The sequence below is a fragment of the Tursiops truncatus genome, chromosome 6, assembly GCF_011762595.2.
Source record: "Tursiops truncatus isolate mTurTru1 chromosome 6, mTurTru1.mat.Y, whole genome shotgun sequence".
Classification (NCBI taxonomy): domain Eukaryota; kingdom Metazoa; phylum Chordata; class Mammalia; order Artiodactyla; family Delphinidae; genus Tursiops; species Tursiops truncatus.
This window is the reverse complement of record NC_047039.1, coordinates 27,731,045-27,749,615: the sequence shown is the minus strand read 5'-3', so window position 1 is coordinate 27,749,615 and position 18,571 is coordinate 27,731,045. Positions and strand designations below refer to the sequence as shown.

General features: G+C 49.3%; 1 protein-coding gene across 2 annotated transcripts in view; it reads right to left on the bottom strand.

Annotated features, from left to right (window-relative positions):
- Positions 1-5,485: 5,485 nt before the first annotated feature.
- The window catches only part of LOC117312761 (NUT family member 2G-like), a 78,818-nt gene continuing 65,732 nt past the window's right edge, over positions 5,486-18,571 (bottom strand). The window contains exons 1-7 of one of the 2 annotated variants that reach the window (XM_073805957.1): positions 13,048-13,141; positions 10,405-11,120; positions 9,323-9,451; positions 8,107-8,279; positions 7,366-7,652; positions 6,843-6,959; positions 5,486-6,324 (exon numbers count right to left, since the gene is read on the bottom strand). In XM_073805957.1, the coding sequence (XP_073662058.1) occupies positions 5,530-6,324; positions 6,843-6,959; positions 7,366-7,652; positions 8,107-8,279; positions 9,323-9,451; positions 10,405-11,099 (2,196 nt within the window). In that variant the 5' untranslated portion in view covers positions 11,100-11,120; positions 13,048-13,141 and the 3' untranslated portion in view covers positions 5,486-5,529. Of the gene's footprint in view, positions 6,325-6,842; positions 6,960-7,365; positions 7,653-8,106; positions 8,280-9,322; positions 9,452-10,404; positions 11,121-13,047; positions 13,142-18,571 lie in introns of those variants that run through there. The other variant, XM_073805956.1, reaches the window with a different exon arrangement.

Genomic DNA, 18,571 nt, shown 5'->3' with positions numbered 1-18,571 from the left:
AGGGCAAAAAAATGTTGCTTGCAGCTTTTCAAATGGGAAAGGAAACAAAAAATGACTGGGTTTGCTGTTTTCCTTGAACTTGTCTAGTACTAGCACTAGATATTATTGACGATCTTTATGCTTGATCACAAACAACATGATGCTGTAATGTTCAAACTGTTCGTGAAACTTTTTTAATCTCATGATTTACTCTGGAACAATTGTGTTGACATAGGTACTGATGGTGCAAAAGCAAAGGTGGCAGAAGTGCTGGCACCTTAACCCAAACCAAGGAGTGGCACCAAACTGTACTAGTTGGGCTTCTATTCACTATCATATACTTGTATTACCAGTGCCAGTTCCAGTTAAGAATGTTCTGTCTTCAACAGTAAAAATGATTTATGTTAGTAAATCTTGACCATTGAAATTGAATATTTTATAGTATATGATGAAATTCAACATACAAACATCACACATCTGTATATCAAAGTGAATGGGAAAAAGATCAGATATTGATAAAGAGGAAGTGGATGACATGGATGATAGATGTGAAAAATTAACTAAAATGTAGCACAGTAAAGCAATGGTCTGAAATTATGAATGAGAAATTTATGGACCTAGAGTCTGCTGGTGGCTTGATTTTGGACTTTGCAGCCTCCAGAAGTGTGAGAAATAAACGTCTGTTGTTTAAGCCACCCAGTCTGTGGTAGTTTGTTATAGTCCCTTGAGCTAAGACATATTTTGGTACCAAGAAGTAGCAAATACCTAAATATGTGGAAGTGGCCTTGGAATTGGATAGTAGGTAAAGGCTGAAAGAGATTTGAAGTGCATGCTAAAAAAAAGCTGAGATCACCATAAATGCCTTTCAGCCCTTACCTATTAAAAGTGATTCTGGCGGTGGCTCAGAAAGAAAAGAGGCACACTGGAGAAGAAATCTCCATCTTTGTAGAGAATACAGAAATAATCATGAACAGATAGAAATATGGACGTTAAAGGCTATTCTGGTGAGGTCTCAAACAGAAATGAGGAACACGTTATTAGAAATTGAAGGAGAGGCAAGTCTTATTATAAAGTGGCAAAGAACTTGACTGAACTGTGTTCTAGTGTTTTTTGGAAGGTAGACATTGCAAGTGATGAAACTGAATATTCATCTGAGGAGATCTCTGAACAAAGTTTGGAAGAAGTAGCTTGGTTCCTCATCACCGGTCACAGTAAAACACATCAGGAGAGAGAGAAATTGAAGACCAAATGTTAAGCAAAAAGAAATCAGAACGTAGAGATTTGGAAACTTCTCAGCCTATCCATATTTGAAAGTGAGAAAGCCTGTTCTGAGGAAAACTCGAAGGGTGTAGCAGGTGTGCTATTAATTTAATTTGTCATCTCAGCAGAGGCCAGGAATAGAGAAGGATTAAACCAGCAGGGACACTGCCAGTTTGAACTAAAAGGGACAGAGAAAGCCGGGCAGAATGAGGGAAGGCTGTCAGAATTCTTGGATTCTACAGAATGGAAGACTAGAGCAATTTGGCTGTGAATGTGTACTCCTCTTGAAGATAAGGGGAGCAAGACCCCAAAGGTGATTCCGAGGTCATCGGGTCTGTCAATCCCACCACAGGCCCAGGGGGTCTCAGTTTCAAAGTGTGAGATTGTTGCCCTCACAGAGAGTCATGGTGTAGGTGGAGGCCCTACAGAGAGCTGCAGTGTGGGTGGCACCCCACCAAGCTGAAGGAGTGGGGCTGCCCCACCGAGCTGTGGGGATGATGTTGCCACCCCAGTGGGCCTGGAGGGCAAAGCCTCAAACTGAAGAGGATTATTCTCCTACCTTAAGATCTAATGGGATTGGCCTTGCTAGGCTTTGGACTTGCTTGGAAACTGTCATCAATTCCCTCTTTCCTATTTCTTCCTTTCGGAGTAGGGATGTCTATTATATGCAGGTCCCATCATCGTATTTGGAAACACTTAACTTGTTTGGGTCACAGATTTACAACTACAGAGAAATTTTGCCTCAGGATGAATAGTACCTCCAGTCTCACCCATATGTGATTTAGATGGTGTTTAGATCAGACTTTGGACTTTAAATTTTACAGTTGATGTTGGGATGAGTTAAGGCTTTTGAGGCTGTTGGGATAGAATGAATGTATTTTGCATACAATAAGGAAAGGAATTTTGGGTACCAGGGGCAGAATGCTATGCACGTGTATCCCCCCCACCAATTCTTATGTTGAACCCTAACCTTCAATGTATTTGGGGATAGGGCCTTTGGGAGGTAATTAGGTCATGGGAATGGAGGTTTCATACTGGGTTTAGTGCCCTTAGAAGAAAAGACACAAGAGAGATCCGTCTTTCTCTCTGCCACGTGAGGACACAGTAAGACAACCATCTGAAAAGTAGGAAGAGAGCTCTCACCAGGAGCTGAATATGGCACCTTGATCTTGGCCTTTCAACCTTCAGAACTGTTAAGAAATTACCATCTGTTTTTCAAGCCACCAGGTCTATGGCATTTTGTTACAGCCGTCCAAGCTGATGAAGACATAGAGAATATATAAGATGGTCTAATATACATATATCCAGGGTTCTAGAAGTAGAGACAGGAGAGAATGAGTAGAAGTAACATTTGAAAAAGATAATATTATCTTCTAGATGAGATGAAGAATGTGGTATCACTTAATGAAGCAAAATAGATCACATGGAGGATAAATTTTTTTAACCTGAAACTAATGCCACGTCAAGAAACTGGAGAACACAAAAGACAAAAGACAATCTTAAAAAAAACAATTAGCAAGGAAACTGATCACCCACCATGAAAGGGTGTACTGATGGCATAATTTGCAAAAACAGTAACAGAAGCCATATTCGATGGAATAAACATTCAAAGTTCTGAAAGGAAAAACTTTTCCTCTGGAACTGATTACCCTGTCACATTATAATTTATAAAAGTTCACCAACAAGGGAACTGATAAATTATTATTAATGTATGCATACAATGCAAACTTATAAATAATTAAAAAGTAAAGAACAACTAATATATCCATTTTTCTTAAAGTAAGAATGTTGAAAGAAGAAGCCAAAGGCAATATGATTTACATGACACCATATATAACCCCAAATATAATTATTATACATAATTGTGATTATCTACCGCTGTGCTAAAAGCATGAACATTTTTATAAGATGGATATTTACCAAGTTCTTGATGGTGACTATCTTTCTCATTGTTGGTGACTGTGTAAAATGGGACAACCCTTACAGAAAACAATATGAGGTTTCCTCAAAAAATTAAAAATAGGGGCTTCCCTGGTGGTGCAGTGGTTGAGAATCTGCCTGCCAATGCAGGGGACACGGGTTCGAGCCATGGTCTGGGAAGATCCCACGTGCTGCGGAGCAACTAGGCCCGTGAACCACAACTACTGAGCCTGCGTGCCTGGAGCCTGTGCTCCACAACGAGAGGCCGCCACAGTGACAGGGCCCGCGCACCGCGATGAAGAGAGTGGCCCCCACTCGCCTCAACTAGAGAAAGCCCTCACACAGAAACGAAGACCCAACACAGCCAAAAATAAATAAATAATAAATTTTAAAAAAATTAAAACTATAACTACCATGTGATCCAGCAGTCCCACTTCTGGGTTTGTATCCAAAAGAATTCAAAGCAGTATCTCAAACAGATACTTGCACACCCACATTCATCGTAGCATTTTCCAAAATACCCAAGATGTGAAGAAACCCAAATGTCCATCAACAGATGAACGGATAATGGGGTCTATAAATACAGTGAAATATGTCCTTCCTTGAAATAAAAGGAAACCATGTCTCATGCTACAACATGGATAAACCTCTAAGACATTATGCTAAGTGAACTAAGCCACTCATAAAAGGACATGTCATAGCCACTCACATGAAGTATCTAGAGTAGTTAAAATCACAGAAACATACAAAGGTGATTGTCAAGATCTCAGGGAGGAGGAGGGCGAATTAGGGAGTCTCTGCTGTCCCAACCCCCGCCTGGGTCCTGGGGAACGAATCAGAACTCAGAAGCAGGAAAACAGGCTTTGGCCAGCAGGGAAGGGGGGTGAGGCCCAGGGCAGGTTCACAAAGGATCAGAGTATCTGAGTGCGTTAGGAGGAAGGGGCTTCAGAGGTGGGCCAGCACAGGCCATGATGGGGGCTAAGCAGGCTGCAAGGGGGGGCAGTTCGGGGAGACAGCAGGGGTCGGTGCCCTGCCCCTCATTGTTTGCTCGGCTCACCCTTGTGAGCGGGTCATTTCCCCTGCTCTGATGATTCGAAGTCTCTGCCGGCACCCACAGGATGGTGACTGAGGTCTCCACACTCCTCTGCACGGATCCCAGCTCCCACCCAGATCTGGGGCCACAGACACCTCTCCCCAACCCCTGCTGCTCCTGTGAGCAAGCTGTTCTTGTGAAATGTGGTCATAGTTTGTTAGGAGGAACCGTTTTATATGGGAATACAAATCAGTGTTGATGCCAATACACACACATGTCCAGCCATGGGTGGAAAGGGAAGGGACAGTAGTTCTGGGGTGTCTTTGCACACCCATAGGCCCCTGAGGCCAGTCTCCACAGCCACAGCCAGATGGGTCCTCCTCCCTCAGTTGAACGAGTTGCTGCTGCAGAGAAATCCTACAAGTTCCACAAAGGGGCCCAACTGTCATTACCCTTATACACACCTTTCACGGGTGCCCCATGAATTTCCCCGCACCCATTCCCCTTGTTGCATCCTCATTGGGATTAAGAGGTAGCTGCCTCCACCACTCTGCACATTGCAATAATCCCAGTGGGACTAGAGGATGCTCGCGCTACGACGAGGCAGACAGTCCTGTCCCCATAGCCAAGACTTTTCCTCTCTGGTCACTCCACCCACACAGGAAACCCTGGATGAGCGGAGGGTCATCCCAGCGTCGTCACCTGGCCACTTCAGGGAAGCAGAGAGAAGCTCCATAATGACAAGGGCTGTCTCCAGGCCCCATCCTAGAAACTGGTGAGTGTCCAGAGGGCTGAAAGGCACAAAAGCAGCTCTGCCTCCGCAGAAGGTTCAGGGATGCAGAAGATGGTACAGAGGCCCCAGAAGGCCCCTAGCCAGGCAGGCTTTAGAGAAGGGGATGATGAGGGGGTCCCTGGGGAAAGTGAGAGCTGTGCGTTCCCAGGGGCAGCCTGAGGAGTCCTTGTCTATGTGGAGGAAAGGTTTGGCCACCTGTAGATCCAGAGCTCCTGTGACCTCCCTCATCCTTCCTTCCTCTCTGGATCGCTCTCTGTGGAGCAGCGCAACACGAACAAGATGACAGTGGCCTGAGAGCATTTCCCACCAAGACGATCTTTATTCACAATTGATATACGTCACTCCAAAGGTCCTGCTCACACACACACCTGGCCACACCCACCTCCCCCACCTCCCTAACCCCCCACAATCCCACACCCCCTCCCCGGCCTGGTGGTCCTGCCCTCCCTCCCTTCCCCCCACATCATCCAGGGTCAGCACTGGGATGACAAGGAGGCCCTAGTCTCCCCTGGGGACCACCCTGGAGGGCCGGCCCAGCTGTTCCCTACTGGCTGCAGTGCTTCTTCTTCTTCTTCCTTCTCCTCTCTGTGACAAACGGGTCACGATTTCTCTTTCTCGGCCGTGAGGGGCGAGCCGGCCCCAGAGCCAAGCCTAGCCTCCCAGACACCACGAGGCCAGCCCCAGGGATGGGCAGCTTCTCAGCACTGGCTAGGCGTCCACACAGAGCCTGCTTCCTCGACTTGGGAGCGGCTGGTGGAGCTGGGCTGAGACCTCTTCTCTGAGGGGAGGGGGCGTGGGGAGCACTCCGGGCCCCCCAACCTCCAGGGGAGGCCAGGCCTGAGGCATGGGCAGGACTCTGGGACAGACTGAAAGGCCGCATTCTGTGCTGAGTGCCCACGACGAAGATCATCCCAGGGAGCTTCACCTTGTCCTCACCGGACCCGTCCCTGGGCCCTCGGGCCTCCCGAACAGGAGAGGCCTCTCTGAGAACAGACGCGTCCCTGGGTCCCCGTAGAGGGGCAGCGCGCCTTTGACCTTGGGGAGGGGAGGGCGGTCTGGCCCGGAATGGAGAGACCTCCTGACGTCCTCGAGAGGGAACAAAGCCTTTGGGCCTGCACGGGCCAGTGTCTGTTTGGATGAGCCTATGAGGAGCCTCAGAATCGATCTCTGGTGGGCAGGCTTCATCACTGACCCCTGGATGGGGGTCTTGGTCGTGCCTCTGGGCACCTTGGCCGGCGTCGGGCTCAGAAGGACTTGAGCGCATTCCGGGTGCACCGTGACTCGGGGCTGCCCGCACACCCTCGTCCTCTTTCAAGGCCAGGAGTCGTTTCTGCACCAGCTGGTAGGCGGGAGGAGGACAGTGTTGGCTCCACACACACATGTGAGAGGAGGAGCCCTGGCCGTGGGACAATGGCCCTGGGGGGAATAGGGGACGGGGCACCCCAGGACTTGAATCCAAATACAGACACTGTGGCATTCCTGCCATCCTCCTGCACCTTATTCCCAGCTTTGTGCCCTTCCCTCCCCTCCCGGCTCCCCATCCTCTCCTTCCTTTCACCCTGCACTGCACCCACCCAAGAACGGGCCCTTCCCCATGCCAAGCTTCCCAGGCAGGGGAGGGATGGACAGCGCCAGGTGGCCCTCCAGTTCTGGGGCCCTACCTCTCCCCTGTTCACTGGGGTCCCTCAATGCCCTGGTCTTCCTTGGTGTCCCTTGTCTCCCCTGTTCTACCGGGGATCCCTCCCTCCTCTGGCTCCCCTGGGTCATCTGGGTTCCCCTGTCCCCTGGATCACCTGGAGTCTCCCTCCCGTGGGGTCCCCTGGCTCCCTGAGTGTCCCTCTCCCTCCCCTGGCTCACTTCTTCCGGCGTGAGCCCTTCCTCCTGCTCCAGCTCCTCCGCTAGGGCCAAGAGATCCAGCTGTGGGTCTGGGGAAAGCAATTCTGCCAGGAATCGAGGGTGAATGACTGCCTCCACCTCGGACAGAAAGAAGAGGCTATGAGCATCCTTGGCCAGGAGTGGCCTGTGAGACAAGAAGACCCGAAGGGAAAGTGAAAAGCAGAGACCCACCCCACTCCCCTCTACAAGGCGGGGATGCTCAGCACACACACACACACACACACGCACGCACACACACATGCACATACACAGTCACACACAAAAGAGCACATATACAGAGGCACATACACAGACACACAAAGGCATACACACTGACAGACACAAACACGTACACACATACATCTGCGTAAACCTCCCCTAATACCAGGCTCAGGAACAAGGAGCTGAGCTTAAGTCCCAACGGCCTGAGCAGAACCCAGATCTTGGGTGCTGAGTGTTCCATGCCCTGGCATCTTGTAGACCCCAGGCTCCAGGCCTAGCCTACCTTGGTGACAAAGTCCTCCTGGGAACACAGCTTGTCAATGTAGCTCAAGAGGCCCGGGTCCGAGTAGATGCCGTCCTCTTCCTGCTTCAGCTCATTTCCGTCCTGTCCACCTTCTGCATCTGACTCGCCTGTGGCTGAGTGGACGGGCCCCACCAGCGCATCCATGATGTCCATATACTCCCTCACAGCCTCGGGGGGAATCTCCTTGGGTGCCTTGGGCTCTGGGGGCTGCTGGGACTTTGGGCGGGAGGGCTGGGCCCTGGGCCTGGACATCCTGGGAGCACAGGCTGAGGCAGAGCGGGAGGAAGGGAAGGAAAGTGAGGGACTCCCGGTCCACCTCCTGACCATCGAGCGCACATTGGGGTGATGGCATTGTTTGGGGGACATTGATGTGGGTGTAGGGGGGTCAGGACCACCTGAAGCCTCATGCACTGTTGGAGAGTGGAGGTAAGGGGGGCATCTAGGAGAGTCACAAGTAAGGAAGTGGGGAACCTCCAATTTTCTAGGGGTCTCGCCATCAAGCCCACTTCCTAGGCAGACCTTGTGTGGGGTCCTTTGACAGGGAGGTGTGAGAGGAGTTACAAAACTGACCAAGTCAATACCCAGCAGTGACAGAGGGCAGCTGAGACCCCACGCCCCCACCCCCCGTCTCGGTGTCTGTTTTGGTTGAAAGACCAATGCCCCTGTCTTGAAGGAAAAGGATCCACATGGGGACAGTGGCCAACCCTAGGTCCTTGTTACCTGTGCCTTCAACACCAGTGGGAACCTGGGTGCCTGGCTGAAGGCCCACTTTCGGGGCTGGGGGCCCCCGAGGATCCAGCTTCGGTGGGGCTGGAGGAGGCAGGTCCTGCGCGCACTGCATCCACTGCAACATCTGAATCTGCATCTCATCCTTGGCCTCAAATTCCATGAACCTGGGGGGTGACGGAGGCACAGGCCACCCTGAGAAAAAGGCCTGGGTTCTGGAGCCAAACAAAGGCAGCCAAGAATGAGGGATTGGGAGAGGATGTGCCTTGGGGCTGTCAAGGCCCTGTGAGGTGCTGTGCACAGCAGAGAGCTGCTCCTGGAACTGAGACAAGATCTGGGACCCTTCCTGCCTCACCAGCACTGGAGGCCATTCAACAGCATAGACCCAGGTCGCTGAATTGAACCAGGTCAACGGGACATGTGGCTGACCCAGGGGGCACCCTCCTCATGCCCCCCGTCCCCATCCAGAACCACATGAAGGGCTGACAGCCAGAGGCTGGAACAGGCATGTGTTCCCCACAGGGGTCCTTGCCCGAATCCAGGACCCTGGGCTGGAACTGAGAGTCCTGGAACATAGACCTGGAGACAGGGCCCAGGAGAGGCTGGACGATGTGGGTGCTGAGCTCAGAGGAGGGGCCTTCCTTTCCTCTGAGAGGCGCTCGTTGGTTTGCTTTTCTTTCTTAAACCAAGGGGATTACCACGGAGCAAACAACGGAAGGGCCAGAGACCCTTGGGCTGACGACAGGTGGCTTCCCCAGCCTCTTCAGGGATGCCAGTGTACCCACTCAGGCCACTTTTCATGAGGAGAGGGGGTCCCAAATCTATGTCAGTGGCCGCCAGCCACCCACCACTAAGGAAGCAGCAGGCTGGCGGGTGGAGCTCTTTCCCTGGCTCAGCCCACATGGCCGGAGTTGGACCCCAACTGGACTCACAGCGTCACCCTGCCCCATCCTGAGACCTTCATGTCAAGGCAAGGGTAGGTCAAAATCAGGGGAGGGCAGAGCTCCTGGTGGAGGAAGGACAGAAGACCGAAGCTCTGAAGGTGAGGGAGGGGTTTCTGGAGGACAGTAGGTCTTCTGGGCTGTGGGGCCCCTGTTCTGGGTGACAGCCCTTCTTTGTCCTCTCTGATGAGCATCCCCACGGCCAGACACTGCCCTCACCCACTCGCCTCACCCTCCATGCAGCCCCTGGGCCCAGGACACTGACTCACTTTTCTGCTATCTCATAGTAGATCATCCGATCAAAGTTGCTAACGCGCTGCCATTCCTGCACGGCCCTGCACAGTCCCCACTCCAGCGTCATGGTGGGCTTCAGGCGGGCCAGGGATCGAAGCACTGGGCTGTAAGACCTTCGGGTCAGTCTCCGTGCCCAGCCCAGCCCCCACCTGCTTGACCCCACCCACCAATGTGGACCACACATCACTCAACGCAGCATGACTGAGCAACAGGAGGGTGAGAGGCAGGTGTCTGGGAGGGCAAAGACAAGCCTTCCCGGCTACTGCTGTCACCGCCTCACACTCAGGGATGACCATCCACTCCCAGGCTACAGCTGGGACACTGTGCCTTGGGGAGCTCTTTTCCTCTTCAAGGCTGCCTTTTCATAAGGAAAATCACTATCATCAATGAGGCGTGGCATGTGGCAGGCCATCTGCTAACACTTCATAGATTAGCCCAAGGAGTCTTCTGCCTGGTCCTCTGAGTGAAGTGTGACTGTCCCCTTTTTACGAGGGACCGGAGGTTTAGGATGGAAATGCCTGCCAGGCTCACAGCTCTAGTGGGAGAGAGCCCACGCCCTTAGGAGAGCTCTACCATCACCCTGTTCCTAGTGGAATTCTCCACAACAATGAAGTCGAGGCGTGCATTAAGCGCTCGCCTGGGCCCCGCACTCCTCCCCCTCCTCCGAAGTGACCTCCCCCGGCCACGTACACTCAAGTCCTGTATGAAAGGAGAAGGTACCACAGGAGAGTGTGGCATCCACTCCTTGGCTCCTCACCTTACAGCACGACCCTCTCTGACTGCAAGTCTGCAGTCCATATTACCATGAGACTCATGGAAGAGCAAGTTGGCTAGACTCTCAGGGTGGTGGGGTCAGTTGAGATGAGGCACATTTCAGTCATGATGTCATGGCCTGGCAGGCTCACCCATATGACCGACAATGTGCCTTCTCATAGCATGGACATTGCCCTCAGACCTTGCTTCCAGTATCCCTAGAAACCTAACCTGCGAGTCCATCCCCAGGTCCTCTTTATCTAAAAGCTCCGATAAGCTCACGACCCCCTGAGCGTTCACTCACATGAGAAAGCAGGACAGAGCTTCTGCATCAGGACTCTGGGGAAGGTGTCTCCGCGCCAGTGGCTTGAGGCGCTGCCAACGTCGGAAGTTACTGTACACGCTTTGGGGGTTAGAGCAGTCACCCTGCGAGGCGTAGGGCTGGTTGGTGGCCAGGCTGCCCTCCCTGGAAGTGCCATGTGGCCAAGGCCCAGAGTTCACTGGGCGAATGATGGGGACCAGCTGGGCAGCTGGTGGTGGAGCTTGAGGAGGAAAGCCTGGGGTCCAGCCTCCCTTGCCAGCCTGAGTAACTCCAACAGCTGGAGCAGTCACAATGGTCTCCATCGCAGGGTTTGTTATGAATACGGGTGCAGGACATGCAGCACTCCCGCTGAGGGCCCCTGGAGTGCTCCAGGTGAGGGGGCCCTGAGTTATGATAAAGGTCTGAATCTGGGGGGCCTCCACTGGCCTCCCTTGAGACCTGACTTGGATAGTGAGGTTGCAGGCCCCAGGGGCACTAGGTCCACAGCCACCATTAGCCACCAAAGGTGTCGTGGGGAAAGCTGGCAGCAGCTGGCTGCTGCCAGGAGGGAATGCTGGGGTGATGGGAGGTGGCAGGTGCTGCCCCCAGGGTGGCCGGTGCTGGGGGCCAGGAATGGGTGGAGGAAAGGGCACTGCCGTGAAAGTAGGCAAGGAGTCACCGGGGTTCATGGTGAACATCTGTTCCCAACACTGGAGATGCTGTTGAGGCAAAGGAAAGGAGTGAATGGAGGAGGAGAATGGGCAAGTGGGACAGAGGCTTTCTGCGGCATCAGAGTGTAAATCTCCACAGGTGAGAGACACTTGGACAAGGGAAACTGCAGCGTGCAAATGTCTTCAAGTGCTTTTCATGCCCTGACCTACAGTTGAGAATTTTTCCACTGGTGACCCCGCGCCCATCCACCAAGGCCCCTGACCCCTGCCTGCCGAGAAGAAATTGCCTCAGCAAGCACTCACTTGGAGAGCCTCCCTAAGGCGCCCCTGGCAGCTAAGCCTCACAGGCTGTCTCCCAAGACCTGGAACTGTGTGGACATCCGCTCTGTGGGAAATGCCCCTCAGCTGGTGTACTAGCAGGTAGGGACCTTCTGCAAGGTAAGTTCTAGGCACCCAAAGGCACTGTGTAAAATATTAGGGCCCCACCTCCTACTCAGTCCTCCTTTTCCTCACGCTCAGTATAAATCCCCTCTTTCTTTCCTAGCCTCACAAAACAAGACAAAATGCTGGAAAATATCCCTCTAATGGAATCCTGATACAAACTCATAACACTGGCCCAGAATGCACCTGCATCTCAGAACAACCCACAGCAGGTACGTAACTTGGGCCAGGTCCTGCCACCCCCTTCCCAGTGCCCAGAGTCACTGTCATCACTCAGGAGTTCTGTTCCTAGGAGGTGGGGGGGGGGGGTCTGAGAAGTAGGCACGTGTCCCTTACATTCTGTCATTTCACAGCCAGTGATGGCTGCAGAGCATTAAACAAGGGCCAAGGAATTGCCATGTTACATTGGTCATGAGAGTACAGACTGCCTGTGGTCCTTCCCCTTCCAATTCCCAATAATGGAAAGACAGTCTGAGAAGCAGGCATAAGCCAGTTGCCATGGCGATCAAGTTCTCTGGAACGCATGTCTGTTCAGGAGAACGAGGTACACACCACGGTGCACCTAATTAACCAGAACAGGTGTCATAGGACGTTTAGTAATAACACAGATTGTGTTCCTGACCCTGGGCTACACTCCTTCCCCCTTTAAATTAGGAAGCAGCCTTCATAGACATTCCACCCGAAACAACCCCACTCCATATCTGTTCCCTGTCCATGAAGGAGTGACATGAAATATGAACAAACTCTTCCTCTCAAGGCAGCCTGAGGGTCCACCATGAGATACTGGACAAGATGAAGTAGGTCTGAAGTGCTGCGATTCCACAAAAGGAAGGACAATTCAGAGCAACACAGGAAGCTGAGCCCTCTCTTGGCTGAACTTACACGGTTGCCCATCCCCTGTTGAATCCAAGGCAACAGTTACCTGAACTGAGAAGTGAGCTCTGGGCTGGGCGGAGTGGATGAGGTGTGGGCTGCAGCAGTTAGAGTAACCTCCTGCCTCGCTCTCAGAGAGGACACTTCACTGCAGGTGTGGCCATACACAGCCCCATTGAATACTTTTCTCACCAAGACCATCTCTCCCCAGTGTCCCCTGAGATATAGTAGGCTCCTGTTCAAATCCCTTTGGAAGATATGGTGAGGCAAGCTTCAGGTACCTCAGGAACATAGTACAGGTCTAGGCTTTCCTCATGACCCTCCCTGTGTCACCACCAGGACATCACACACATCCTTACACACACATTTCAGAGTGGCTTGTCTCCTCTCTAGAAAGAATCAACCTGTCTGCTGCCATCCTTTCTCCATAGCCAGGGCAATTCCTCTTGATCCACCTCCAATGACCCCTCCTCCCCAGTGCAGTCTCAGGTTTCTTCAGGCTCCCCAGTCTCCCCAGGTGAAATGTCCTTGTGTGTCCAGTGCTCTCTTCTCCCTCTACTTCAGTCCAACTATGTGCTCACAGTGAAGTGTCACGTGTGAACCCGAAGGATGTGAGAGATGGCAGGGTCTCTGAGAACACACCTCCAACCTATAGGCTTACCTCCTTCCGAAGCCACCCTGCAGGCTTGGGCACGGACTACTGCTGTCTGGTAGCATCAATGAGAAAAATCAAGACCAGGACCCAGAGAGTGACCTGCTTCCTCAGATGGTCAGGATCCAAGTAAAGGAGGGACAAGTTTGAATCTAAACAGTAGAATGTGGGCTGAAACATTCTGCAGTGGGGGAGGGGCAGAGGCCAGGGGGTTCTGGGTAGGGTGTGGTGGGGAGACATTCCATGAGGGCTCTGGCAGGTAGGCAAGAACTGGAAGTTCCTTCCACCTCTCACAGTGACAACACAATTGGCGTGTGCCTCTTTAGGCAGTTTATAAACTGCTTCTTTGATTCTCGGCACAGAGTTTGGACATGACGGTCCCTTACTTTTACTTCTTTTTCCATCAACCTAGTTTTGTGTCCCTCAACACACTCTGCTTCCTACCTGGCTCTTGACTTACTTCAACAGAGACTAGACTTTCTGAACAAAATACCCAAGTGTTAGTCTGATAAATACTTGGGTATTTATGGCCACATGGAACTGAGTAATTGAAATTAGGATTGTCTCAGCAGATGCAGTGTCTTTGACTGCTGTATGTACATCACTCCTAAGGAAGTGGTCCTTGTGCTCCAACCAACATCCAGCAGGACCAGCCTTACTAACGACCCTTTGTGCTGGAAAGCCCCCGTCCATCAAAAAACTGTCATGCAGTCCCCATGTCCAAGACCAGAATTCACTAAATGTCTTTCTCATAGTATTCCATGGTTGTTAAAGATTTAGTTTTTTACCTTTTAAATTGTTTTAGTATAATATTTTAAGCGAGCAACACCTTCTCATGGTTCAAATTTAAATTGTGCAAAATGGAATATGCAGTGGCGGATCCTCCTCCCACCTCTTTCCCCTGTCAACCCAATCCTCTTTCCTGGAGGAAATCAGTGTTATCCTTTTCATTAAAATCTTCCCAGAGATACGTCACGCAACTAAAAACGAATGCAATCTATTTTCATTTTTAAAAATGCCTTCATTTTTTTTCTAGTTGAAAATTCATATATGTTCCAATATATCTGAGGATATTTCCAATGATTGTCTTCGTATGGGTATTTTGGCTCCTCTGTTTCTGCACTAGATTCCTAGAACAAGAATTTCTACAGTCTCTTAAATTTCAAAGCACCTGAAAGAATAGGGTGGCTCAATCTGGCAAAGAAAAGTAACAAATGCCTAACTGAATTTGGTTTTTGAATTTCACATAAACAATGAATTCGTTTTTAGTACCACTGTGTCCCATGCAGTATTTTGGACATAGTTTTACTGCAAATTCTTTCCCTGTTTATCTGAAATTTACATTTAACTTGAAATCTGTATTTTATCTGGCAACACTACCAAAAAATTAGAACATACTAAGCTATTATTAGTTACTCATCCTTATGAGAAAGAGAACTTGGAGTGAAGAGACTCAAGTGTGCATCTTGGCTCCAACACAAAACACAATTGTAAACATACACAAAATCTGCAGGCTCTTTGGATGAAATGGATTTCGAAGAGCCATCATATAGCATTGAACGTCTTGGCGTAGTAGGGGTAAGGACAGAAGTAAGGAACAAGAAGGCAGAAAATCTTCTTCCCTTTCCTTATGTTAAAGGGACTAAACATCCTAGAGCCCTGGTTTTTCTAGGTGTTAAAAATCCACTACCCATGAGATGGATGTGCACCTTGACACAATGCCAAGAGTTTATCCACCAGTGTCCAATCCCCATTCATACAAACCCACTTCCATCTAAATCCTAGCCTGCAAGCCCTGCTTACAAGTTTGTTAATTTCCTGTCTGCGTTACATATGCTTGCTCTTTAGAATCTAGGCTCATCATTGCATATGGTCCCATCTGCATGGTAACCATGGTAGCATTCCTTTTAAAAAATTTGTTTATTATTTTCATATTGAGAATCCATGTCAGTCAGTTTACCACTATCAAAATGATATGAAAGAGTATTCATGTTTTGTGTTGTGAGAAGAGAGGACTGTTAGGAAACTTGTCAAGGGAGATGAAGGGCAAAAACCTCAGAGGATGGCAACCAAATCTCTTGGGAGACGAGATTCACTGACTGCTGTAGCAGCAGTAGAACTCCTACTGATTGTGGGGTGTTGGGGAGGGAAACAGTTTTAGAAGGACTGTTCCACAGTGTGAAAAAGACTCCTGTTGGTTCTTAAGAAGTTCCTTGCCCCTTGTCAGGAAAACTGACTCAGAAGAAGATGAGAAGATAAGGTGAGAATATTTCAAGCAACGTCATGGTGAACTTTATATCTAAAGAAACTCCTGTTGGGGACTGAAAAAAATAAACAATTTGTGAATATCGCTCAGTACTGGAGCTTTTATAATGAAGGAAAAATTAAATGATTTTCAACCAATAACTTCATACTAGAGGGATGGCGAGGCAAAATATTGTACCCAGGCACTCAAGAAAGGCAGGCTTCCTTGTTGCTTCCTCCCCTTGTTCAGTCATTGAACCAATTATTTACAAGATTCTCACTCATAATTCTGATACAGCATTTGAAGGAGTCTTCTCAAGGCCACTGATACAAAAATTGCACTGTGCAAAAATTAGCCAGTTCCAATCCTGCAATCACTTTTGTAATACTTCAAAATCCTACACCCCAGAGACAGAGATAATCAAATTAGCCCAAATGTAATTTGGGAAGACCAGTCACAGAAGGGAGTATCTAAAAGTCCTTTGGATCATGATCTCTGACTATTCCTGCACAGAGGTTGGGGGTAGGCATTGACTACTGAGAAAAAACATCTCTGGACATGCATCACAAGCCTCAGAAGACAGTTCTTCCACTCAATCACGAAACATTAAAGAAACGAAGAGATACCATGTTTGTGTCTTGTGGAGTTTTCAAGTCTCTGCACTTGGAGGCGCTAAGTGCTGTTAGATGTGAGGGGTCTTCAGAGGCATCCTGTTGAGTGAGAAATGCTCTAATCTTGCAACTGACAAAAAACAGGATCTGATGATTGAAGTTTCTTTGGGAAGTATTACAAAGTCAGGTCAGTAAGTTGATCCTGCTACTATTATTGTTGTTGTTTTTATTGTCAACTGAAATTCTGCAAGATATTATAAAAAAGGTGGGAGGGAAATTAAAATTTTTCCCATACTACCTGCTGTGTTGAAATTGGCCCAGATGGTCAACTCTTTCTCAAATTTATTTTAAAAAAAAACCCAAAACCCTACAAAGGAAACACCTGTGAATCAACATTTATTGAACAACCTCCATGTATTAAATACACTGAGAAAAAATATTCTAGAAGAGTAAATGCGTTGGAGAAACTCTAGGAACGGAGTCAGGAGACAGTATTTTAAGAGTGTTTCCGTGGTCTGAAATTCTTTCCTAGAATTGTTCTTGAACAGAAACTTCAGGCTTGCTAGGAAAAAGGACCTATTGTTTTTTGAAAGGCATAAACAAGAACCAAGGAACTGCAGTCCAAAGGGCATGAAAGCACTTGCCCCAATTTGAGGCTACTGTGCTTACAGTGGAGCTCTCCAGAACTCTTTGTAGCTAAGTGCATGGGTTTCACGTGTGCAATATAAAAATCACGAGTGCACATCTCACAAGAGCTAGTTTGAAGAAGAGACCGTCACGAAAGTTCCCGGCGAGGAGCGTCGCCAGTCAAGTTCCGCAGCGTTGCCCGACCCTCCATTTCTCTCCTCTCCTGCAGAGACCTCCTGAAGCAGATGCTCGCGCGCCCCGCGCCTGTACGCCTGCGCACGCCCACTGGGCGCGGGGCTCTCGGGGACGTGGAACGCCGTCCTCTAATGGCTCCAGGCATCTGTTCGGGCAGTCTGCTCCGGAACACAGGAACGCATGCGCAAGCGCGGACGGTGGGGCCCCAAAGGCAGTCCGGCGGGGCCGGTGCCTTTCATGGCGACTTCTAGGATCAGTTATAGAAATCCTGAGGTAAGGGGTACGGGGACTTTTCACCCTTCAGGTGTCACCGCTCTGCGCTGTTGTTCACCCTGTGGGTTATTTGTGCCCTTGTCCGTGTAAGGAGACTCGCCACAATGTGGATTCACGCCCCCATAGCGCTCGATTCCCTTGAGGTGTTTACCCCGGGGTTATTGGCACCACTGGGGAGCCGGCTGCATGAAGGGTTCAGTGACTGCGGGGCCTACAGTGGGGGGTAAATCGTGTGTGCGAGCTATTAAACAGCTGCCGTTCTAGTCTGCGCGTTGTGAAGAGTACAAAAGCTAGAGGGAAGTTCTTGCGAGTTGAAAACCCTCATCTGCTTCCAGAGGTGTAGCTCAGGTGATTGGAAAATGAGTGAAGATCGAAGGAACACACTCATAGTTTCACTAGTGTCTTCCTTCTTATCATAAAAACATCAATCAACACTTATGTTCAAACTGCATTCTTTTGTCAGGGATGGGAGCAGCTTTGCTGAATGTGGTCATAAACATGTATTTGTAGTCTGATGTCAAATCATGATTGATTTGCAAGCATAGATGGGGTCTGTACATATTTAATTGGTTGGTGGGAATCTGATATGTAGTCAAATGTGCGGGTTGGTTTTGTCTGTGCATATTTGTCTTTGAAGGGAGGTCATGCCTGTGTTTTTGTGAGAGTGTGTAAGAGTGAGTGCTGTATTTGGAGGGTGTTGAGATGTGACGCAGGCATACTCAAGGAGTTGGTGGTTAGGTGTTTGTAATTTGGTGTTTGGGGAATATGTTTACATGTGTTCTTTTCTCCCATGAATTTGGGGATTTGTGTGTGTCTAATGGTGCGTTTGGAAGGATTATCTGCCTATGCATAAGGGCAATGTCAGGAAAAGTCGTGGTGTATATTACTTTGGGTGTCCAGTCTGTTTATTTTGTATATTTGGGGAATGTAGGCTGATCATTTGTGTATTCAGGGCATGTTGTATGGTTATGGGGTGTTTGTGTGTGTGCATTTTCAGGAGCTGTCTATGTATATTTGGATGTGTAGAGGGCAAGTCTGTGACTATTTTATGGGACTGATGAATGTTGTATATGTAGGTATGTTGTGTTTGCATGATTCTGTATTCTGCAAGATGGCAGAGTTAATTGTGTGTGAGAGGTTGGGTATGTGGGGTTATGTATATGCCAGTAGTGTGGTACTGTATGTGTATTTGGAAGAAAGGGCATACAGGGTGATATTATTGCATATTTGTAGTGTACTGGGTAATTGTGGTGCTATTTGGGACTTGTGGAGAGTTGTGTGTTAAATGAGTTTGTGTGTGTATTCAAGGGGCATGGCCACTTGGAGGAATATTTGCTGAGGCTGTGCACTTGTAATTTTCAGTAGGAGCCTCTTAGGCTTATGTATTTTGGGAAGTGAGTGTATGTGTATCTGATAGAGAGGTGGGGTTCTATGTTTCTACAGGGAAGATGGACAATTGCATTTATATGTATTAGAAATATGTGGTACCGGTATTTGTTGGTACTTGTATATGTGTGAGCTGGCTCCTGATAGCTAGGGATACGTTGATATATGGAAGTTGTTTCCTAAATGGTTTGCTGGA